Genomic DNA, 25337 nt, shown 5'->3' on the forward strand with positions numbered 1-25337 from the left:
TCAGCCCAGCGCAGGGCCGGGTATTCCTAAGCGCAGACCACGCCCCCGGAAGCATGATGCTACCGGCCTTAAAAAGGCAATGCCACTTTGGCTCTAGCGACCGCAATTAAAAGGGTAACGTCGTCGACCCATAGTTTTACAACAAGCTAACCTGAAGCAGGCAGCGTAGGCAACCCGTTTCTCGCAGAACTCAAAAAGTGGAAATCCCACCCACAGGTGGCAGGGACTGCAGAGAGAAACAAAAATATAGACAAAACGTCTCCTGGGGCAACGCTAGGGTGTGTCTCTTGAGAACTGCATGCTGGGAGTTGCACCTCCTTTTTTCTGGAGGCTCTCTCACCTCCTGGCCGCTGGGGACGCTCGGGAGCCAGCTTCAGGGGTGCGTGCCGATTGGCTCCTTGGGAAACAGCCGGCACCCCTGGTTGCGTCCGGCTGGCGTCCGGTCCTCGGTGTGGGTGTTCGGCGCCGCGTTTTTCGGTTTGTTTTCGGCACTGTCTTTTGGTAACCGCCAACGCCTGCGTAAAACTCTCCAAGAGTTCTTCCGTAAAAGCAGCCCATTCTTTTTTAGCTCAAGACTGAAGCTCGAGGGAGTCACCATTTGCGTGAAATTGGGACAGGATTTCCCAAACTTCCCTTCGGGGGAGAAAATAATCTATCGGCGGACGAGATTAAATTCTCAGCGTATGGTCCGCCATTTACTTGAAGTTCTTTATTTTGCCTTAACAATGAGGAATTTTGCATTTTATTTTTATGACATTGTTTTCTGGAAAATGTTTAAGCCATCCGTTAAATTAGTACACCCTCTCCGGTGAACCAGTTCTTTTCCTGTGGCTTCAATGCCTTTTCACCCCCTCCCCACCCTTTGAGTGTTGCTTTGTACAGAACCCCTTTGAGATGCGGAAGAAGCAAATTCTGACCACTGTCACTTAGTACCTACACTACTTTTAAGTTTTACCTAAGGTTTTGACGACTTAGCATGAGGCCAAGGTTCCAGCCTCAGTGGGTAGTTTCCATGGTTGACTTGCTCTTGTCTGATCTAGTGTTGTCTCTCTTCAACTGCTCTGGCATGGCAGCTGGATTGGTCATGCATAAAATTGTAATAGTTCTAACGGTTTAGTTAGTAAAACTGCCAAATTCTGGAAATGTTACTAATGTAGAAGAGACCAGGAGAAATTAGATCCCAGAGATTTCTGGGTGAGCAGTTATGGCAGCATGTATTGGCAAGTATTTTGCCAATATCAGTTTTTTGTTTCTTTTTCCATTTGCTCTTTAAGGGTTTTTGGTTTGTTGGTTGGTTGGTGTTAAAAAGATAAATGTATATGCCATTTAAAAGCCTCTAAATGTTCTGCTTGTTCCGTTTAGCTAAGCAATGAAAGGTAGTATTACCTCATTGTATAGACCAAGAACCCAAACCTTGCCTGAAGTTTTATGGTTTTCAATTTCCCATGTATAAATTAGAGTTGGTGCTTGCAATGGTCCTTTCCCCATTATCATTCTAAAAAGATGAGTGAGCAAAACTGAATTACTCTCGTGTTTTTATTTTTCTTGTTCCTTCCAGGTATGGGAAAAGGGAAAATAACCTCATTCCCCCAAAAATATTTTTAAAATCATAGATCTCTTTTATTTTCAAGTGGTTGGACACTTAAAGAAGATTGTTTGAAGACTGCTTTTGGAATCAAATAGCATGGATCCCAGCAGCGACTACCATTTCCTCAATCAGATTTTGTGGAGAAGGGTGAAACTCACATTGGTTTGTGGCATCTTTGAGGGAGTACTCCAGCATGTGGACCCTAACAAGATTGTTGTCCTGAAGAAAGGTCTCATTTTATTTCTCATCATCTTCTGCTTTTTAAGAGATTAATAGCTAAGTTTGGGTGATGGCTCTGGGCTTCATTAGCAACTGGGAGGGAGTCATTCCTAGTCTAGGAAAGAGGTAGGAGGAAGATTAGAATGCTATTTTCCCCGACAGAAAACATGGCTATATATGCTGGCTTGTCCCCACTTCTATACTTTTGTTTACATGATAGTGAAAATTTTCAGTGTGTAGATTCTTTTTTCATTGGGTACTTTTTAATTTCTTTCCATATGTGTCTTGAAATTAAAAATCATCACTCGATTCGATAGAATTCCTTTTGGCTTCAACAGACAAATTCACAAAGACAAAGGTAGATTTACTTTTGGCTTCAACAGACAAATTCACAAATTAATTTTTCTCATGCAAAAACAAGTGTAGAGATAGGCTGCTGAGGAATAGTGCAGTGACTCAAAGATGCCAGGAGGGACCAGGTGCCTTGTGCTTTTGCCACCTCGGTGATCATCTGTCATCATCATGGTTACAAGGTAGCCTCTATATCTCCCAGCTTCAATTCTGTTCATTTTAAGGGTTGCAACTCAGGAACAGCCAAATGGAAGAGATGCACTGGCAAAGTTATGTGGGAAGGGGCTCAGAATTTCCATGCCCTCTCTGGGTGTACCACCCTCTTAGTTCCTACATGTGTTCACCTTGAAAGTCCAATATATAGTTTTTATTCAGCTAGAATATTGACTTGCTAGGATAGTTGTCTCCCTGAAAGAAGTTTCAAGTTCACAATTGAAGCTTGTATACGTGGCATTTGAGAGATTAGTGTTATTCTTAAGCCATGTTATAAGTTAAAATAGACCTTTGTGGACTAGGGTGGGACTATACCAGACTTTTGCAGTATAGTAACTCATTCAGTAATCATTTGCTTTTTTTTGTTAATTTTGCTTTTTAAATGTATTTTAAGTAGGCTGCATACCTAACATGGGGCTTCTACTCATGACCACGAGAGCGAGAGTTGCGTGCTCTTCTAGCTAACCTAGCCAGGCATCCCTCAGTAATATTTTATTGATAGTTTATTTTATTGATTTATTTTTATATTGATAATATTTTATTGATTTATTGCAGGTACTATGACAGATACCAGGGATATAGATAAGGGTTACATGGTCGCTGTCCTCAAAAAACTGAGTCTAGTAAGGAGACAGATAAGCAAGCAGAAAGCTATAATGCAGTATGATATCCTCTTCTGATAGAGGGAAACACAAGATGCCATGGAAACACAAACGGTTCAGTTAATTTTTTTTAAGTTTATTTATTTATTTTGAGAAAGCAAGAGCTTGTGTGTGTGGAAGGGGCAGAGAGGGAGAGAGAGAACCTAAGCAGGTTTGCACTGTTAGCACAGACCCCAGTGCAGGGCTTGTACCCACAAACCATAAGATCATGACCTGAGCTAAAATCAAGAGTCAGATGCCCAACTGAATGAGTCACCCAGGTGCCCCAAAGTTTCAGTTAATTTATATCTGGGAGTGGTAGAGTTAGGATAGTAGGGAAGGTGTCCCAAAGGTGAGTAGGATTTAGCTAGGTGGGAAAAGAGTGGAAGGTGTTTCAAGCCAGTCATTGTCAAACTTTAGCTGTGGATCAGAAACACCTGGAAGACTTGTTAAAACACAGATTCCTGGGCCCCCCTCCCAAAGATTCTCATTCTTAAGGTCTGAGGTGGGGGCCAACAATTTGTATTTCTAACAAGTTTCTTGGTGATGCTGATGCTTAGTTGGGGAACCACACTTTGAGAGAACCACAGTTTTATGCAGAAAGTAGCAGCATGTACAAAAAATGTAAAGACATGAAAACTTGGTGCATTCAGGAAACCTAAGTAAATTTCAGTATGAGGATGTAGTGAGACTTATGAGTGGAGAAGTAGACATGGGACTAATCAGAAGGCCTTAGCATATCATAGCATTTGGACACTTCTGAAAGCAATGAGGAACAATTTGAAAGACTTTTTTTTTTTTTTTTAATTTTCAGTAGGCTCTAGGCCCCATATGAGGCCTAACTTCCAGCCCCGAGATCAAGAATGGCATGCTTTACCGACTGAGCCAGCGAGGTGCACCATAATTTGAAAGATTTTTTTAAGTAGGAAGCATCTAAGTTTTCAAGCTTGTTGCCTGAAATGTTTAATCCTGTGTAACTTGAGAACAATGCTCAGCTACTAGAAACAAACTCAATCCAGTGGCTCAAACTAGGAGTTTATTCTCTTATATAAAAGAAGACAGGCATCCCAGTGCTACTGTGACTCTCCCCAGAGTTGAGGGAAATCCAGATTTTTCATCTTTCTGCTCTGCCATCTTTAGCCCATGCTTTCAAACCTCAAGACCATGTGATGGCTGGTAGAAGTTACAGGAGGAAGAGGACAGAGAGGTAGGGCAGTGTTCCTCCCAGCTTAGTCAGTCCCCTTAAAGAGATGCCCTGGAGGTCCAAGAAACCACTCCTGTTTGTGGAGAGACTAAGCAGTTTGCTAGCCTGAATAAATGGCGTTGAATGGACAACAATCAGGATATGCCACATAATTGTTCAACAAAGTGTTCAGTCTAGATAAAAATAGACTTTAATTATATAGTCTTTAATTATACTAATTTTATATAGTTGACATAGTAAGGTATGTTATATGCTTTTTTTAGTTAACACAATAACAAGCTTTTGCTGGTGTTATTTGAAACTCCAATTTAATGGCCAAACATTTTATTTTATTTTTTAAAGTTTTTTTTAATTTTTTTTTATTCCTCAAATTCCGTTTAGTTAAAATACAGTATTATATTAGTTTCAAGTATACAATAGAGTGATTCAACAATTCTATATACACAACCCTGTGTCCATCATGACAAGTGCACTACTTAATCCCCAACAACTAAATAACCCACCCCTCCATCCCTTCCCCTCTAGTAACTATTAGTTTGTTCTCTGTAATTTAGAGTCTATTTCTTTTGTTTTGTTTTGTTTTAATTTTTATTTATTTATTTTTAATTTACATCCAAGTTAGTATATAGTGCAACAGTGATTTCAGGAGTAGATTTCTTAATGCCCCTTACTCATTTAGCCCATCCCCCCTGCCACAAACCCTCTAGTAATCCTCTGTTTGTTCTTCATATTTAAGAATCTTTTATGGGGCGCCTGGGTGGCTCAGTCGGTTAAGCGTCCGACTTCAGCTCAGGTCACGATCTCACGGTCTGTGAGTCTGTGAGCCCGTGAGTTCGAGCCCCGCGTCGGGCTCTGGGCTGATGGCTCAGAGCCTGGAGCCTGCTTCCGATTCTGTGTCTCCCTCTCTCTCTGCCCCTCCCATGTTCATGCTCTGTCTCTCTCTGTCTCAAAAATAAATAAACGTTAAAAAAAAAATTAAAAAAAGAAAAAGAATCTTTTATGTTTTGTCCCACTCCCTGTTTTTATATTATTTTTGCTTCCCTTCCCTTGTGTTCATCTGTTCTGTGTCTTACAGTCCTCATATGAGTAAAGTCATATGATACTTGTCTTTCTCTAATTTTGCTTAGCATAATACCTTCGTTTTTTTGTAATTGCTGTGTAAAATACACACACATACACACACACACACACACACACACACACACCACACCACACCACACCACATCTTCTTTATCCATTCATCCATTGATGAACATTTGGGCTCTTTCCATACTTTGGCTATTGTTGATAGCGCTGCTATAAACATTGGAGTGCATGTGTCCCTTTGAAACAGCATACCTGTATCCGTTTTATAAATTCCCAGTACTGCAATTGCCGGGTTGTAGGGTAGTTGTATTTTTAATTTTTTAAGGAACCTCCATACTGTTTTCCAGAGTGGCTGCACCAGTTTGCATTCCCACCAACAGTGCAAAAGAGATTCTCTTTCTCCGCATCCTCGCCAACATGTGTTGTTGCCTAAGTTGTTAATGTTAACCATTCTGATAGGTGTGAGGTGGTATCTCCTTGTGGTTTTGATTTGTTTTTCCCTGATGATGAGTGATGTTGAGCATTTTTTCATGTGTCAGTTGGCCATCTGGGTATCTTCTATGGAGAAGTGTCTATTCATGTCTTTTGCCCATTTCTTCACTGGATGATTTGTTTTTTGGGTGTTGAGTTTGATAAGTTCTTTATTGATTTTGGATACTAACCCTTTATGTGATATGTCATTTGCAAATATCTTTTCCCATTCATTCGGTTGCCTTCTAGTTTTGCTGATTGTTTCCTTTAATGTACAGAAGCTTTTTATTTTGATGGTGTCCCAGTTATTCATTTTTGCTTTTGTTTCCCTTTCCTCTGGAGATGTGTTGAGTAAGAAGTTGCTGTGGCCAGGATCAAAGAGGTTTTTGCCTGCTTTCTCCTCAAGGATTTTGATGTATCTTACATTAAGGTCTTTCATCTTACATTTAGGTCTTTCATCCATTTTGAGTTTATTTTTGTGTATGGTGTAGAAAGTGGTCAAGGTTCACTTTTCTGCATTTTGCTATCTAGTTTTCCCAGCACCACTTGCTGAAGATACTGTATTCCATTGGATATTCTTTGCTGGTTGGTCAAAGATGAGTTGGCCATATGTTTGTGGGTCCATTTCTGGGTTTCCTATTCTGTTCCATTGATGTGAGTGTCTGTTTTTGTGCCAGTACCATACTGTTTTGATTATTATGGCTTTGTAATACAGCTTGAAGTTCGGGGTTGTGATTCCTCCTGCTTTGGTTTTCTTTTTCAAGATTGCTTTGGCTATTTGGGGTCTTTTCTGGTTCCATACAAATTTTAGGATCATTTGTTCTAGCTCTGTGAAGAATGCTGGTATTATTTTGATAAATATTGCATTGAATATGTAGATTGCTTTGGATAGTATTGATATTTTAACAGTATTTGTTCTTCCTATCCAGGAGCATGGAATATTTTTCCATTTTTTTATGTCTTCCTCAATTTCTTTTATAGGCTTTCTGTAGTTTTCAGTGTATAGATTTTTCACCTCTTTGGTTAGATTTATTTCTAGGTATTTTATGGTTTTTGGTGCAGTTGTAAATGAGATTGATTCCTTGATTTCTCTTTCTGTTGCTTCATTGTTGGTGTATAGGAATGCAAGTGATTTCTGTGCATTGATTTTATATCCTGCAACTTTGCTGAACTCATGAATCAGTTCTAGCAGTTTTTGTGTGGAATCTTTTGGGTTTTCCATGTAGCGTGTCATGTCATCTGCAAAGAGTGGAAGTTTGACCTCCTCCTGGATGATTTGGATGCCTTTTATTTCTTTGTGTTATCAGATGGCTGAGGCTAAGACTTCTAATACTATGTTGAATAACCGTGGCAAGAGTGGACATCCCTGTCTTGTTCCTGACCTTAGAGGGAAAGCTCCCAGTTTTTCCCCATGGAGGATGATATTAGCGTTGGGTCTTTCATATATGGCTTTTATGATCTCAAGGTATGATCCTTCTATCCCTACTTTCTTGAGGGTTTTTATCAAGAAACATTGCTGTATTTTCTCAAATGCTTTCTCTGCATCCGTTGAGAGGATCATATGGTTCTTGTCCTTTCTTTTATTGATATGATGAATCACATTGATTGTTTTGCAGATATTGAACCAGCCCTGCATCCCAGGTATAAATCTCACTTGGTCTTGGTGAATAATTTTTTTAATGTATTGTTGGATCTTGTTGGCTAATATCTTGTTGAGGATTTTAATAGCTAAACATTTTACAGTATAGTTTTAAAAATATTTACTATAGGAACACCTGAGTACCTTAATTGGTTAAGCGTCTGATTTTGGCTCAGGTCATGATCTCATGGTTTGTGATTTCAAGCCCTGTGCCAGACTCTGCACTGGCAGTGTGGAGCCTGCTTCGTATTCTCTGTCTCCCTGTCTCTGTGCCCTGTGTATACACACACACTCTCTTTCTGTCACTCTATTTCTCTCTCAAAAATAAACATTTTGTAAAAAAAAAAAAAATAAAAATATTTAGTGTATTTTATAATTATAAAATAAAATTTTTATTTGTAGATTATATATACATTGTAACACATTATGAAGTACAATTTAATGTTGTTATTATATATATGTGTGTGTATATATATATATACACACACATATATATACACACTTATATACATATATATGTATACTTATATATGTATATACGCATTTTTTTTTAAATTTTGTTTTCAACGTTTTTTATTTTTGGGACAGAGAGAGACAGAGCATGAACGGGGGAGGAGCAGAGAGAGAGGGAGACACAGAATCGGAAACAGGCTCCAGGCTCCGAGCCATCAGCCCAGAGCCTGACGCGGGGCTCGAACTCACGGACCGCGAGATCGTGACCTGGCTGAAGTCGGACGCTTAACCGACTGCGCCACCCAGGCGCCCCGCATTTTTTTTTTTTTTAAGTAGACTTCATGCCCAGCACGGTGCCCAATGTGGGGCTTGAACTCACAACCCTAAGATCAAGAGTAGGACACTTAACTGACTAAGCCAATACTTGGTGCTCTAATACTTGTTATAATTTATAATTATTTTCTTAGGAATAGTTCCTACAAGTGAAATTACTAGGTAAAAGTTATAGATATTTTAAATATTTCTGATGCATATTTCCAAATAGTTTTTCTAAAGGGTTGTGCCTTTCTACTTCACTACTAGCTATGTGCAAGTGATACTCAGTAACGTTGGATATTTTTAAAAAATTGCTGATGTGTATCTTTCCTAAATTCTTGCTAGTTTTATAGGTAAAAAGTGCTATTTCATTTTAGCCTGTTTATAAAATATTTCTAAAGAAGTTGAACGTATTTCTTGACACTTGTTTACTAATTTTGTATACTATTTGAACAAAGCAGGAGTATTTTTACTATGACAGCAGGAAGGATTGAAGTAGGGAGAAACTATAGGCAGAGAGCATAGACAGGGAACTAGTTTGACAACCAAGGGATCCAATAAAGGGAAAATGATAGTGGTCATAGCTAAGGTTCAGCAAGGAAAGGAAAAGAGAGAGACAGATTCTAGGAATACATAAGAGATGGGATAAGTAACCTGGTAATCAATTGGATAATTAGAGAGCAATGGAAAAGGACTCCTACATTTATGACTGACTCAGAAGATTACATGTATAGTACTATTAATTGATAGAAATGGGAAGAGAAAGTTTGTTGGTTATACTGGGAGGAGGTAATGATTTCAGTTTGAGAATGTTACAGTCAGTCTCCTAGGAAATGTGAGTGGAACTGAGAGAAATAATCCATGTTGTAGAAATAGTGAATGTTGGGGGTGCCTGGCTAGCTCATTTGGAAGAGCCAAATGACTCTTGATCTCGGGGTCATGAGTTTGAGTCCCACATTAGGTATAGAGATTACTTAAAAAAAATGGTGTCAGGATGTCAGAGGTGGTAGAGGCGGGTAAAGAGATTGGGAGGAGCAAATGAGGGAGACAGTGTAACATTGGTTAGGAGTTGTGTATTAAAATAACTGAGGCCAAGGTTTGAATCCTGACCCTGTCTTTTCTTAGTAGTGTGACCTTAAACAAGTTATTTAACTTTTCTGAGTCTCACATTCTTCCATAACAGAGAGAATGAAATGCCTCTCTCGCTATGTTACTGGAGAGTCAAATGTGGGCAAATAATTAGCATGGTGCCTAGTTCAGTATGCTCAGTATGATAGCTCTAGGAAATTAGTAGGAAAAGAGCTAAACTTGAAGTGTGTCCTATAAGGCAAAGAAGAAAGGAGAGAACAGTATTGTCAAAGGATACATGAGAGACAAGGGTGATAAGACTATAAACATTTTTTTTTTAGATTTGAAAAATAGGCAGTTGGTGATTTTTTACCTCAGTAAGAATATATTCAGTGGAATAGTGAGGGTGAAACTCGATTATTTTGGATTGCTGAGCAGAATGGAAATATACAACTGCTGGGAGCACTTCCGTCTAGAAAAGTGACACCAGGGATGCCTGGGTGGTTCAGTCAGTTAAGCATCCAACTTTGGCTCAGGTCATGATCTCATGTGGGTTTGAGCCCCACATTGACAACTCAGAGCCTGTAGCCAGCTTCAGATTCTGTGTCCCCCTCTCTCTCTGCCCCTCCCCATCTTATGCTCTGTCTTTTCTTCTCTTTCTCAAAAATAAACATTAAAAAAAAATTAGAAAAGCGACATCATTTTAGACATGACATCTAAACTTCTCCCTAACTCACCTATCTACTCATGTAAGAGCTCTGTATTTGAGCCAGGAGTTGGATTATTGTCCTTACCAGTACTTGTGAGCAGGTAGCATGACAGGAAACAGGGTGTGGACTCTAGAAGTACTCAACTGCTGGATTATTGTCCTTACCAGTACTTGTGAGCAGGTAGCATGACAGGAAACAGGGTGTGGACTCTAGAAGTACTCAACTGCCTTAAAATTTTATCCAGAATTAGGTGGAAAAAAAAAAAAACAATAGTAATATAATAAATAGATAGTCCTTAGCCTCAAGAGCCTTAGAATAATTCTTGGGAGAAGTTTAAATTCACTCTGCTACCACTGCCCTTTAAGTTCCTCTTGGACCGTTGTTCCCTCTGTTCTTTTTTTTTTTTTTTTTTAAGTTTATTTATTTATTTTCAGAGAGTGTGAGTAGAGGAAGGACAGAGAGAGAAGAGAGAAAATCCCAAGCAGGCCTCGTGCTGCCAGGTGTGGAGGCCAACGCAGGGCTCAAACTCACGAACCATGTGATTAGGACCTGAGCGAAAGCCAAGAGTTTGTTGCTTAAGCAACTGAGCCACCCAGGCACCCCCAATCTGTTCTTTATACCATTTGTTACAAGGTTATAGCTTTGTAATTTATTATTGACTCTTCATTTCTTGGGGGAAAATAATTTGAGGATTTTTATAAAACTCAGATATGGCACTTTTGGGGGGCATTATTTTCTTAAAATTTTAGGAAAATATTATCTTTTTTAATAACTAAATGAATCATTTTCTGTAACAGTGAAGAATGTGGAGACTGGTCGAAGTGTTCCAGGAGTGAAGATGTTTTTTGGGCACGAGATTGTGAACGGTGAGAGGTGCATGTTCCCTGACTGCAGGGATTGGGATTTGCAGTAGCAGTAAACTCATGGCTCCACCTCATTCCAACATTTGAAAACATATGAGATGTTGTATTGCCTTTAATATTACATTTATGAATTTTAAAAAATTTTTTTAATGTTTATTTTTGAGAGAGACAGAGACAGAGTGTGAATGGGGGAGGGGCAGAGAGAGAGAGAGGGAGACACAGAATCTGAAGCAGGCTCCAGGCTCTGAGCTGTCAGCACAGAGCCTGATGCGGGGCTCAAATTCACAAACCATGAGATCACGGCCTGAGCCGAAGTTGGATGCTTAAATGACTGAGCCACCCAGGTGCCCCTGTGTATGAACCCTTAAAGTTGGTATTTGAGAATTGAACTTCATCTTACTTTCTCGGAAGGTACTATGAACAGAACAGTTCTAGAGAATTTTAATCATCTTAGTTTTACAATGTGAGGACCACTACTGCTTGTTACTAGAGACTCAGCCAGTAGGCAGTTAGGAATCTGAACAGAAAAGAATCTTGCTCAGCAATTAACTTTAACAGTACAGATTCACAGTACATTTGCAGTCCCTTATCTGAAACCTGAGGACCAAATGTTTCAGAATTCACAATTCTGCATTTTTGGAAACCCTAACACCAACTAGATACTGTTTAATATCACATTAACATTGGAAGTGGATCTGGGAACAACTCTGTAATAAAACCGGGAAACTGCAGATAATCCTCCTAAGTGGAATAAAATAGGAATATAAATAGTATGTCAGTTCAGGTTTTGCTGCCAAAAAGAGATACAATTTTTGGTTTTCAGAGATTTTTGGATTTTAGAATTGCAAGAAGAAGCTCTGTTTTTTATTTTGTTTTTGTTTTGTTGTTCTGTTTTTTGGGGTTTTTGTTTGTTTATTTTGCAGCTCTCTTCTTCATTTCTGCCAGCAAAAGCCATTTAGCAAGAGTAGGTCCACTTGTTTGCTAAAAAAAGAGTAGATATGGAAGCTCTTTTGGTCAGTGTGCTTCCAAAAAGCCAAATAGGATAAGAGAAAAGGGGAGCAAGAACTGTTCCTCCTTTCAAGAAGTCTAAAGCAGAAAGCCTTCCAAGTAAGAGTAAAGATCTATGTGGGGAGAATGGGAGATCGGGGACCTTGTGGAGCTGTTCATTTCTTACCAGTGGGGCAGATATGAGGAAAGGGAAGGAAGGACTCCTGTAGATGACAGATTACTGCTGTTTGAAAGATTACTTTGTTTTGTGAGAGTAGAATTCAGAGAGATGAAGGTCTCACCAAATTAATGACTGCCAATCTAGCCCTACTTCAAGGCAACCAGCTATCTGTCCTTTCTCACTGAGTATGCTACTATAAACACTCTCTGTCCCTTGAACACCTTTTTGTAATGGCTGTGATGGTGGTAGTAGTAGTGGGATTCTTTCTTTAAAAAAAATAAAAGATTTTAAGTAATCTCTACACCCAACATGGGGTTCAGACTCACTTCCTGAGATCAAGAGTCACATGTTAACAACTGAGCCAGGCAGGTGCCCCATAGTGGGATTCTTTTTTTTTTTTTTTTGAAACTAGATTCCTTTTTTTTTTTTAATGTTTATTTATTTATTTATTTATTTATTTATTTATTTATTTATTTTTAACAATTTTTTTTATTTATTTTTGGGACAGAGAGAGACAGAGCATGAACGGGGAAGGGTCAGAGAGAGAGGGAGACACAGAATCGGAAGCAGGCTCCAGGCTCCGAGCCATCAGCCCAGAGCCTGACGTGGGGCTCGAACTCACGGACCGTGAGATCGTGACCTGGCTGAAGTCAGACGCTTAACCGACTGCGCCACCCAGGCGCCCCTAATGTTTATTTATTTTTGACAGAAGAGAGAGACAGAGCATGAACAAGGGAGGGGCAGAGAGAGAGGGAGACACAGAATCCGAAGCAGGTTCCAGGCTCTGAGCTGTCAACACAGAGCTCAATGCGGGGCTCGAACTCACAAACCGCGAGATCATGACCTGAGCTGAAGTCGGACACCCAACCGACCGAGCCACCCAGGTGCCCCTACATTCCTTTTTTAAAGTTCATTTTTTTTATTTTGAGAGAGAGGGGGAGAGAAAGAATCCCAAGCAGGCTCCGCACTTACGGTACAGACCCCGACACGGGGCTCAGTCTGTGAGATTACTACCTGAGCCAAAACTGAGAGTCAAATGCTTAACCAACTAAGCCACCCAGGTGCCCCTATGTAGTGGGATTCCTAATTGTGTTCTATTAGCCTTTGCCCTGGATCAAAGCTCTGGACTGCAACAAAGCTAGGCTGTGGATGGGTTTGCAAAGAGAGGCAAAGGAATCACTACTACTATCTCCCTAACTCAAGAGAGGGCTAACCACTGACCAGCTTTGTGAACTGGACATGTGGATTTCATCTCTTCCTAAATCCTTTCTCAAGACTTGGCATTTTTTCATAATTTTTAAGTTCAAAGGGCAGTCTTCTCCTTCTTTTCCCTGTGGTTCAGTCAGCCACGGATTGAGACTTTTTCCACTCTCCCTGAAAAGCACTTTGAATAAGAATTATTAAAGTGATAACTAACTAGAATTTAAATAAAACCTCAAACAAACAAAAATAAATTTAAATGGGGCCCTAGGTGACTCAGTTGGTTGAGCATCCAACTTTGGCTCAGGTCATGATCTCACAGCTCTTGAGTTCGAGCCCCACATCGGGGTCTGTGCTGACATCTCAGAGCCTGGAGCCTGCTTCAGATTCTGTGTCTCCCTCGCTGTCTGCTTGTCTGCTGCTCATGCTCTGTCTCTCTCTCTCTCAAAAATAAGTAAACATTAAATTAAAAAAATAAATTAAAAAAAATAAAATGAGGGGCGCCTGGGTGGCTCAGTCGGTTAAGCGGCCGACTTCGGCTCAGGTCATGATCTCATGGTCCCTCTCTCTGACCCTCCCCCATTCATGCTCTGTCTCTCTCTGTCTCAAAAATAAATAAACGTTAAAAAATTTTTTTAAAAATTAAAAAAAATAAAATAAAATGAAGAATAATAATTGACTACTCAATATTTTCAATGACTTTCACTTTCTCTGCCCAAGACTCAACACATCTAGATAGTGCAGGGGAAGGAGACATTTGGAACATAGTATGGCCCCTTAGTGGATTTTCTCTGACTAGTACCTATGTATACTTAATTGACTCTAAAATGCCATTAATTATAAAGTGCACTATTAAAAAAATTTTTTTTAATGTTTATTTTTGAGACAGAGACTGAGCATGAGTGGGGGAGGGGCAGAGAGAGAGGGAGACACAGAATATGAAGCAGGCTCCAGGCTCTGAGCTGTCAGCACAGAGCCCAACGCAGGGCTTGAACTCGTCAACTGCGAGATCATGACCTGAGCTCAAGTCGGACGCTCAACCGACTGAGCCACCGAGGTGCCCCCGTGCACTATTACTTTTCACATCCTAAGAAAGAAAAAGCTGCCAATTAAACTGTCATGTGCACTTATTATAAATAATATCCAATTTCAGAGCTGTTTAAAATGTACATCTTAGAATCAATAATAACAATATTGCCTGCACTGTTAGATTAAAAATAAGTTGTTTCAGAATCTGTGAAAGGTTTCTCTCATATTTTTTTGGTGATTCCTAGTCTAGCTTTTACTGCTTTTACTGTCACTGAACTATTTATTAAGGCAGCAGTCTGTGAGATCTGTGAATGATTTGAGAGAAAACATCCAAAGAGTACACAGTGTAAGGAAAGATGTATCAGTGGTGGGAATGAATAGGAAAGAAAATCTCTGGAACCAATCTGCAGAGGCACAAAGGTGCCCTGGAACAAAAGGGTAAAGAGAAAATGTAGAGCATGTTCTATTCCTTCTAAATGACCAAGGAAGCTCGGTTGGCAGGGAGATATTAGGTATCTTCAGTACTTTGGGTAGGCTTTTCTGCTCTATTTATTGCTGCCTGATGAAGACGTCTATGGACTAACGTTTCATTTCCAATTACTGTTTGTGATACCTCATTAGACTGTGGGTGGAAGGGGAGTGGTTAATTGCTTTCAGATTGAACCCTCTGTTGGAATCCATTTGGTTATTTTACAGTGGAACTGCTGGATGAAGTGGAACAAGGTGCAGAGAGAGAAAAGGCATCTTCTGTTAGGTATGATGGAGTAATTTTCTTAATTGTTATCTTACCCAAATGTACACATTAGGGTAGAAAGCCTTATCTCTAATTCATGATCTAAATAATTCCTCAAATGGCCTGAGGTAATAGAAATGAGAAGAAATAGATGTTTCTTCTATCTTTTGATGGCACCTTTAAATCAATATGTGGCTAAATCTGTGTAAGGCATCAGCAAACAAAGAACAAGTTCACCTGAGTGTTGTTTTTTGTAAGCATAGTCTAAATACAGAAAGAACAAAGATGGATAAAATGAAAGGTGAAGATCTAAACATATGTGAGCCTTCTTCTCCTGTCCCTGAGTCACCAACCACCTCTCTGCTGAATCACCTCAAGTATAGCCCATCAGGTAAGTACTGGGGCTCTGAATTGTCTAGGCTAGCTCTATCGTGGCCTAGAACTCTTCAGAGTTGACGTAACTGTGAGTCAAGGTTCTGTATGGAATGCTCAGCAGGGCCATTGCTTCTAGGCTCTGAATTAAGATAAAATACTGTGATTCATTTATTTATTTAATATTTTAGGGTGTACTATATACCAGACATTGAGGATACTGAAGTGTAGTATCTCTGCCCTCGTTGAGCTCCATTATAGGAAGCAGACACTAAATAAGATAAATCAATATAAAATATAGTATGCTGGTGCCAAATGCTAAGGAGAAAAAAAATAGAAAAAAGGGAAAGAGTGTGTGAAGAGAGTGGTTTTACAATTTTAGCGTGTTCAGGACAGGCCTCACTGAAATGGTGACATTTGAGCAAAGGCCTGAGGAGATGAAGGATTGAGCAGTGTGTATCTGAGGGAAATGTTTTTTAGGCAGAAAAAAGAAGAACTACTAAGGCCCTGAGATAGGAATGTGCCAGGATCTTGAAGGAATAGCAAGATCAGTGTAGCTGGAGCAAAGAGAAAGATAGATGAAGTCGGGTAGGCCTATCATGGAGGTCACTGTAGATCATTGAAGAGACTCAAGCTTCTACTCTGAAATGAGAAGAAAAGCCATTGGAAGATTTTTGGTTTTATCATTTCTCTAATGACTAAGAATGTTAAGGATCTTTTCGTGTCCTTATTTTCCGCCTGAATATTTTTGGTGAAATGTCTGTTCATATCTATTGCACATTTTCTTACTGGATTGTTTTATTATTATTCAGTGTTGGAGTTCTTTATATATTCTGGATATAAATCTTTCCTCAAATATGTGCTTACAAATATTTCTGCAAGTCTGTAATTTGTCTTTTTATTCTCTTAAAGTATGTCTCAAAGAGCAGACATTTTTAGTTTTGGTAAAGTATAATTTATACATTTTTTTCTTTTATGGAGTACTTTGGATATCAAGAAGTTTTTTCCTCAGTCACAGAGGTTTTCTCCTATATTTTCTTCTAGAAGCTTCATGATTTCAGCTTACATTCAGGTCTAGGATCCATTTTTACTTAATTTTTGTACACGATGTGAAGTATGGATCAGCATTTGTTGTTTTGTTTTGTTTTGTTTTGTTTTGTTTTGTTTTGTTGTTGGATGAGAATAGCCAATTGTTCCAGTACCCTTTTTTGAAAAGACTGTTATTTTCTAAAATTACCTTTGCACCTTTGTCAAAAATTAGTTTTCTATATATATGTAGGTTTATTTCTGGACGCTATATTCTGTTAGATTGATCTATTTTTCTGTATTTATACCAATACAAGACTATTTTGTTTACTGCTTTTTAAAAAACTGTTTTGTTTACTATTGATTGATGATAGATCTTAAAATCAGGTAGTGTTAGTTCTCCAACTTTGTTCTTCTTCAGAGTTGTTTTGGATATACTATGTTCTTTGCATTTCCCATGAATTTTAATTTTTTTTAATGTTTATTTATTATTGAGAGACAGAGAGACACAGAGTGTGAGCAGGGGAGGGGTAAAGAGAGGGGAAGACACAGAATCTAAAGTAGGCTCCAGGCTCTGAGCTGTCAGCACAGAGCCGGATGCGGGGCTTTAACTCACAAACTATGAGATCATGACCTGAGCCGAAGTCTGTTGCCTAACCAACTGAGCCATCCAGGCTCCCCTTCCCCATGAATTTTAGAATCAGGTTGCCAAAAAACCTTTGAAATTTTTACTGGGATTGCAATGAAATTAGTAGATCAGTTTGGGGAATATTGGCATCTTAACAAAATTGAGTATTCCAGTCTCTTAACCCCATGTATCCATCCCTGAGATCTTTAATTTCTCAGCAGTGTTTTGTAGTTCTCAGTTATAAGTTCTACACATCTTTTGCTGTATTTATCCCTAAGTATTTCACATTTTATATTATTATAAATGACATTTAAAAAAATTTCTACTTCCCACTGGATAGTATCGAACAGAAGAATAACATGATCAGACTTCTGTTTTAACAAAGTTATTCTGGATGCTATATAGATCCTGAGAGAAGGACAAAAGTGAAAGCATGAATACCTGTTAGGCTATTGAAATAATTTTAAGACGAGTTGATACGGTAGCTTGGACCCTAGTGGTAGCAGTATCTTAAACAGTGGTGGAATTCTGGATGTATGTTGAGGCATAGCCAACACAGTGTACTGGCGTGTTAGATGGGGATGTGAGAGAAAGAAGGGAATCAAGGGTGACTTCGGGGATTTTGATATGAGTAGCCTGAAGTATGGAGAGTGATTTAACTGAGATGAGAACCATGCTGGGTAGAACAGGTTTGGGGAGATGATTAAGAGTTTTGGTCCACTGAAGTCTGAATGTAAGCCTAGAGATGAGGAGAAAGGTCTGACATGGAGATACAAATGCAAGAGTTAGCCCATAGATGATATTAAAAGCCTTGAGACTAGATGAGATCACCAGAAGAGTGAGTATGGATAGAGAAAAACAGGTGTGTGGACTGTCCTATGCTACTCCAAAGTTTTAAAGGTTGGAGATGAAGAGAAACTGTATGTTATGTTATACCTCTAAGTATTTAAATTGCATGATTTAAAAACGTAAGTAAGGACCCAGAGAAATACAAAAGTGTGGGCTATGGCCCGTCTCCAGGACTGACTTGTTTTAAAGCATTATTTTTTTTAAGTGTATTCATTTATTTTGAGAGAGAGAGCCTGCACAAGCAGGGGAGGGGCAGAGAGAGAGAGAGAGAGAGAGAGAGAGAGAGAGAGAGAATCCCAAACAGGCTCCACGTTCTCAGCACAGAGCCCAACAAAGGGCTTGAACCCACAAACTGTGAGATCATGACCTGAGCCAAAATCAAAAGTTGGTCGCTTAACTGACTGAGCCACCCAGGCACCCCTAAACTGTTATTTTATTATTATTATTATGAACATCCTTTTAAAAAGGACATGTCTAGGTGAGTGTATGACTTCTGCTCAGGTCAGGATCTCGTGGTTCGTGAGTTTGAGCCCTGTATTGGGCTTTGTGCTGACAGCTCAGAGCCTGGAGCCTGCTTCGGATTCTGTGTCTCCCTTTCTCTTTGTTCCTCCCCCACTCCCACTCTGTCTCTCTCTCTCTCTCAAAAATAAATAAAGATTAAAAATAATGATTTTCAAAAAGGACGTGTCTTAAAATATTGAAGACATAAATCTATGAGGAGGGAAACATTACTGGATTTTCACAGGAAATGATTAAATAATCTAATTCATCAGATTATCATTGGTGGGGCTTTTGTTTATTCTCATTTGAGAAACAGGATGCTAGAGTGTTCACTGTGTAATGGGCTGACGCAGGTAATAATGAAATAACATTAGACCTTTGAGTTGCAATAGAGGAGGAATTTATGAGTATGGCTAAAATTAGTGGGAGGGCAATTCTATTGCCAGAGAAGACAAACATACCTATTACCATCATTCTCCTGCAGAAGAAGAGGAGGTGACATACACAGTCATTGATCAGTTCCAGCAGAAGTTTGGTGCTGCAGTAAGTATTGACCTTCCTACTATTGTCTGCATGTAGGCATCATGTTTATGTCTGATAAATTTGTCTCTTACTAAAGGATCATTGATATTTTCCCTAATAATTCAACAAAATAGGGGCGCCTGGGTGGCTCAGTGGGTTGGGCGTCCGACTTCAGCTTAGGTCATGGTCTCACAGTCTGTGAGTTCAAGCCCTGTGTCGGGCTCTGTGCTGACAGCTCAGAGCCTGGAGCCTGCTTCAGATTCTGTGTCTCCCTCTCCCTCTGCCCCTCCCCCGCTCATGTTCTGTCTCTCTGTCTCAAAAATAAATAAGAACATTTTTAAAAATTTAAAAAAGTAACAATTCAACAAAATATATGAGTGCCTGCTATACGCCAGGCCTTGTTCTGAGGTCTGGGGTAAATAATAATAAAGACAGGGGCGCCTGGATGGCTCAGTTGGTTAAGTGTCCGACTTCAGCTCAGGTCATGATCTCGCGGTCCGTGAGTTCGAGCCCTGCATCGGGCTCTGTGCTGACCGCTCAGAGCCTGGAGCCTGTTTCAGATTCTGTGTCTCCCTCTCTCTCTGACCCTCCGCTGTTCATGCTCTGTCTCTCTCTGTCTCAAAAATAAATAAACGTTAAAAAAAATTAAAAAAAAATAATAAAGACAAAGTTCCACCCCTCAGGGAGTTTACATTTTAATGCAAGAAAATAAACAATTGCATATTACCTGGTGAGAAGTGCTATGAAGAAAAATAAAGTGTGGTTTGAGGAGTAGAGTACAAGGAGTTCCCATTTTATATAGGGTGGACAGAGAAAACCTCTGTGAAGAGAGGACATTGGAACAGAGACCCCAAAGAAGGGAACTAGCTATTGGATATTTAGGTAAAGAACTTGGAAAAAAGCATAATTATCAAGTGCAAAGACTCTGAGGATGAAGCACACTTCACTTGTGTGGAGGAACAAACAGCAGGGATGCAAGACCACAGTGAAGAAGGATAGGAAATGGAAGGGGTCAGGTGGAAGATCGGGCAGGGCATTTTGGACATTATAAGGATTTTGAGTTTGACTTGAGTAGGATAAAAAGCCATTGGCAGTTTTAGAGGTGAGTCAGATATTTTTTTTACTCCTATTTAAAAAAATTCATTCTAGATTCTCTTTTTAGGCATCTATAATCATATATTCAGACATGACAGTAAGTATTCAGCCTAGTGTACAGTTCACAGATGGATTTCAGGGGAGTCATTAAGCTTTCTGTTTAGATACAAGCTTATACTTGTGCATGGGTGCATTTTTTTAATGGGAGAGCATTAGCTTTCCATGGATTCTTTTTTCTTTAACCACTTAAATGAGATGTAGCTCACATGCCCTAAAATTCACCAATTTAAAATGTATAGTTCACTGGATTTTAGCATATCTACAGAGTTGTAAATATGTCACAAAGAATTTGAAAACATTTTCCTTTTTTTGAAGTTTTTTTGTTTTTGTTTTTAAAGTAATCTCTACACCCAATGTGGGGCTTAAACTCACAACCTGAGATCAAGAGTCACTCTACCAACTGAGCCAGGCCAGGCACCCGTAGACATTTTCGATACCCCCAAAAGAAACCCTACACTTGGTAGGTGTCACCTCCATTCCTCCCCAGTCCCCAGCCCTGGCAACTTTTCTGCCTCTATGGATTTGCCTGTTTAGGACATTTTGTGTAAATGGAGTCATACAATATGTAGTCATTCGTGACTGGCTTCTTTTGCTTAGCATATTTTCATGGTTGATGTATTTTATAGCATGTATCAGTGTTTCACTTATTTCCATTGCCAAATAATACTCCTTTATATGGATATACCATATTTTATTTATCCTTTCACCGTTTGAGTTCTTCCTACTTTTTGGCTATTATGAATAATGCTGCTATGAACATTCATGTACAAGTTTTTTTTTTGCACATATATTTTCATTTCTCTGGGATAGATACTTATGAGTGCAATTGCTGGATCATCTAGTAACTCTGTGTTTAACTTTTTGAGAGTCGACCATTGTTTTCCAAAGGTGCTATACCATTTCACATTGCCACCAGCAGGATATGGGGGGTTCCAATTTCTCCACATTCTTACCAAAACTTGTTATCTGTCATTTTGATTGTAACCATCTTAGTGGTGTGAAGTGGTATCTCATTGTGGTTTTGACTTACATTTCCATGATGGCTAATAATGTTGAACGTTTTTCATGTGCTTACTGCATATTTATATATCTTCTTTGGAGAAATGTCTATTCCCTTGCCCATTTTTTTTTACATAGGCTTCACGCCCAACTTGGGGCTTAAACTCATGATCCTGAGATCAAAGAATCACATGCTTTACCAATTGAGCCAACCAAGTGCCCCTCCTTTGCCCATTTTTAAATTGAGTTATAAGAATTCTTTATATATCAACATATTCTTTGAAGGGTCAAATGATAATAACAAAAAATGAGGTAAGAACCTGGAAATTTGAAGAGGTTGTTGGAAATTCTTGTCAATAGGGAAATTCAGGTTTTGTTTTCAAAGTTCTGCAGCCTTCTTGCTGTTGCCTGAGGATGGAACTAAAATTCAGTCCCTTTTTTTAATCATTGATGGAAGATATTCAATGCAGAACACTCTATGCTCTCTAGAGGAAGATATCATGCTAGTGAAAGTTACCATGTCCTTCTATTCTTGAGTAATTTGCCTGCCTGTAAAATGGGGAGAATCTTGTATCATATAGATGTTTTCATAGATTATGGATTAAGGATTTTAGAAGTGTATAATGTTTTGAAATAGGATAAGATTATAGATAATTGAAGGACCAGCATGTGTTCTTGGAATACCGTGACATCAGTTTTGAGTCACTTAATGAATCTAAGACTTTAAGGGACCTATTGAGTTCTTGTTTCTCTCATTCTGAACAGTATATACTGTGAGACTCAGCCACTATGTGAGTTCCCTTCTGGTACAGTAAATTGCCTGTGTCAGGGCAGTGTTCTTTGCATGAGGAATCTGGTCATAAGGATAGAACTCTTTTGGGGGTTCCTGGGTGGCTGAGTCGTTAAGTATCCAACTCTTAATTTCAGCTCAGGTCACAATCTCATGGTTCGGGAGATTGAGTCCCACATCGGGCTCTGTGCTGTCAGCCCAGAGCCTGCTCAGGATTCTCTCTCTCCCTCTGTCTCTCTCTGCGCCTCCCCCTGTTCACTCACACACTCTCTCTTTCTCTCTCAAAATAAATAAATAAACATTTTAAAAAAGATAGAAATCTTTTGCTATACTATCAGTGATAACAAAAGGTATCTGAGTTTTCAACTCTTAGCATCTAGAATATGATTTATTTTCCAGTTGTGTAATAATTTTGCAAAAAATAAAAAGGATTAGAAATGTTCAGTGTTGTGCGTGAGAGAGAGAGAGAGAGAGAGAGGAGAGAGAGAGAAGCAGACTTGTGTTTTGGGTAAGTCAAATTTTGTAAGTTTAGAAAACATTATCCCACTTTGTTAATTGCTAGCCATTTTACTTGTGCCATTCATGATGTCATAATTGGAACATTTATTCCCTAGAGATTTTCTTCCTTTTTCTCCCCAGATGTTTCACATCAAGAAGCAGAGTGTCCTAAGTGTGGCAACAGAAGGTGCTAATGTGTGTCGTCATGGGAAGCTGTGTTGGCTTCAGGTAAAAGATACTTTAAACTTTTTATTTTGAAATAATTGTGGATTTACTGGCAAATTAATTTTAATTGTCTTCTTGATGTCACCTCAGTGTCACTGTCCTATAACTTGTTTGGAATGTCTTTCACTCTTCTAGTACTTTCTCTTTTCAAAAGGAAAGATGGGCAGCTGGGTGGCTCAGTCAGTTGAGCGTCCAACTCTTGATTTCAACTCAGGTCATGATCCCAGGCTCGTGGGATTCAGCTCCAGGTTGGGCTCTGCACTTAGTGGAGCCCAATTGGGATTTCTTTCCCTCTGTCCCTCCCCACCCACTGCTCATTCTCTGTCTCTAAAAATTAAAAAAATTTGAAAAAAAGGAAAGGTCACTTTATAGGTTTATAGGTTCACTTTTATAATCATCATTGCTGTGCTCATCAAGGCTCTGTTTGAGGTCTTCTTTCCCAGCTCTGTTCTCTCACCTTAGATCTGTGAAGAATTTCAGAGGCGGCTGGCTGGCTTAGTGAAGTGTGCGACTCTTGATCTTGGGATTGTGAGTTCGAGCTCCACGTTGGGTGTAGAGATTACTTAAAAAAACAAAATCTTTAATTTAATTAATGTTTTAAAGTAGTCTCTACACCTAATGTGGGGCTTGAACTTCCAACTCCAAGATCAAGAGTCACATGCTCTACCACCTGAGCCAGCCAGGCGTCCCAAAAATAAAATCTTAAAAAAAACCCACAAAGACACGTGAAGAATTTTTATATTACCTTCTGGTTGGTAGCATTCCACAGCAGTATTCTGCCACATCATTTTCATTTTCATGGACCTGGGAGATGTCAGGTGAGGATCCCAATTATGTCAAAAGATGTTTGTAGTGAGCCTTGAAAAGTTATAGGATGGGCTTTGGATCAACCTCGGCAGCATCAGTTTTTAAGGGGGGGCAAGAAAACAGGCTGAATATTCTTTGAGTCAGGAACTACCTCCACCTATTGAGATTATCAATTTTATTATGATTGGCTATCTGCCTACTTCTCAGGGTTACATTGAAGTATGTATCCTAAATAATTCAATTCAAAATATGAAAAAAATTCTGTGAGAACCTAGTCTCTTGGCATCATTTTATGGTGAAAAATCAGAAACCACTTTAGTTAACAACAGGAGACATTACTGTAGATTTGATAGATCTTACACAGCTGCCAAAAATTGATGACGAGTACAATGTAGAAAAATGTTTGAAAAGTTATGAGTGGAAAACAGCAGGATATAGAACTGAAGGCATATTCTCAGAACCAGGTACATTGTTTGCATATGAAAAATGGAAAGGAGCAATGTGTGGCATGTATTGGTTCATCGAAGAAATGTCTAAGCTATCCATGCTCCTAGTTCTGTTCTAGTTGATATATGTGCAGTGGTGAATCTGTTCTCTCACAGAGTTTATAGTCTAGCAGAGAATTACTCTCCAAACTTTTATAATGTGCCTATTCAGTTCGTATAGTTAAGGAAGTAGAGAAAACACAGGGAGTGTCTATTTTAGGTGTCATATTCTAGCAGACAACATGAAAGACCTGAGAATGGGTGCCAGGTAGGCCTGGAAATTGTAGCTATATCAACAGCTCCTAAAATGACAAAGAAGGCACTAGACTGCCATGTCGCTGGCTCTCTAGACCTTATTTGATCTCTCTTTGCCTTCATTCTCTGACTTAGTAGATTATCCAGCAATATAGTACTGCCTTTGTGACCTTTATGATCAGAAACAATCTGAAATTCTTACAATTGTATAAAATTGATCTAAAAAGCCATGTTTCGGGGCACCTGGGTGGCTCAATCGGTTGAGCGTCCGACTTCGGCTCAGGTCATGATCTCACGGTTCATGGGTTTAAGCCCCGCATCGGGCTCCGTGCTAACAGCTCGGAGCTTGGAGCCTGCTTTGGATTCTGTGTCTCCCTCTCTTTCTTCTCTTCCCCTCCTTGCAGTCTGTCTCTCAAAAATAAAAATAAACACTAAAAAAAATAAAAAGCCATGTTTCACATCCTACCATTTGTGGCACTTTATTTGTTGCCTTTTTAAAACTGCTAAAGGGCAGAGATCTTGTCTTATGAGTAGTATTTTTTTTCATCTTTATTTATTTGAGAGAGAGTATGTGCGTGTGTGCTTGGGTTGGGGGGTGGGCAGAAGGAGAGGGAGAGAGAGAATCCCAAGCAGGCTCCTCACTGAGCTTGGAGCCTGATGTGGGCCTTGACCTCACGACTGCAAGATCACCACCTGAGCCGATACAAGAGTTGGAGGCTCAACCAACTGAGCCACCCACATGCCCTTTTTATGAGTAATTTTATGTAACACCTAACATAACCATGCATATTATGAGACTCAGAGAAATAGCACTTTTGGTTATTAACAATGAAATGCTGTTCATTCCCTTTCAACCTATAATCCTTGGATTGCTAAAATGCCATGCGTGAAAGGTAAAACATTAAGTTTGAGATTGTAAAAAGCAGAAGGCTAAATCCACTAGCTTGTGTCTCTTTCTGTTCTTTTGAAAAATCAGTGATAGTTTTTCTTAGATTAATTTAAACTTCTTTTTCCTAAGAATCACTGAGTGCCTATTGTTTACTTTAAAAGTGACAATCTGAGAAGGGCATCTGGGTGACTCAGTTAAGCGTCTGACCTTGGCTCAGATCATGATCTCATGGTTTATGAGTTCGAGTCCCACATCTGGCTCTGCACTGACAGCTCAGAGCCTGGAGCCTGCTTTGGATTCTGTGTCTACCTCTGTCTCTGCCCTGCCCCGCCCCTGTTTGGGCTCTGTGTCTCTCACTCTCTCAAAAATAAATAACCCCCCCCCC

General features: G+C 39.4%; 1 protein-coding gene across 1 annotated transcript in view; it reads left to right on the plus strand.

The window, feature by feature from the left end:
• The first annotated feature begins 1663 nt into the window (after positions 1 to 1663).
• The window catches only part of EXD1 (exonuclease 3'-5' domain containing 1), a 36634-nt gene continuing 12960 nt past the window's right edge, over positions 1664 to 25337 (plus strand). Inside the window, exons 1-6 of the mRNA XM_019442513.2 lie at positions 1664 to 1817; positions 10756 to 10824; positions 14915 to 14972; positions 15215 to 15342; positions 18812 to 18870; positions 22433 to 22519. Coding sequence (XP_019298058.2) covers positions 1685 to 1817; positions 10756 to 10824; positions 14915 to 14972; positions 15215 to 15342; positions 18812 to 18870; positions 22433 to 22519 — 534 coding nt within the window. The 5' untranslated portion in view covers positions 1664 to 1684. The remainder of the gene's footprint in view (positions 1818 to 10755; positions 10825 to 14914; positions 14973 to 15214; positions 15343 to 18811; positions 18871 to 22432; positions 22520 to 25337) is intronic.

This window comes from Panthera pardus, unplaced genomic scaffold, assembly GCF_024362965.1.
Source record: "Panthera pardus isolate Hobbes unplaced genomic scaffold, ASM2436296v1 HiC_scaffold_24, whole genome shotgun sequence".
Lineage (NCBI taxonomy): Eukaryota > Metazoa > Chordata > Mammalia > Carnivora > Felidae > Panthera > Panthera pardus.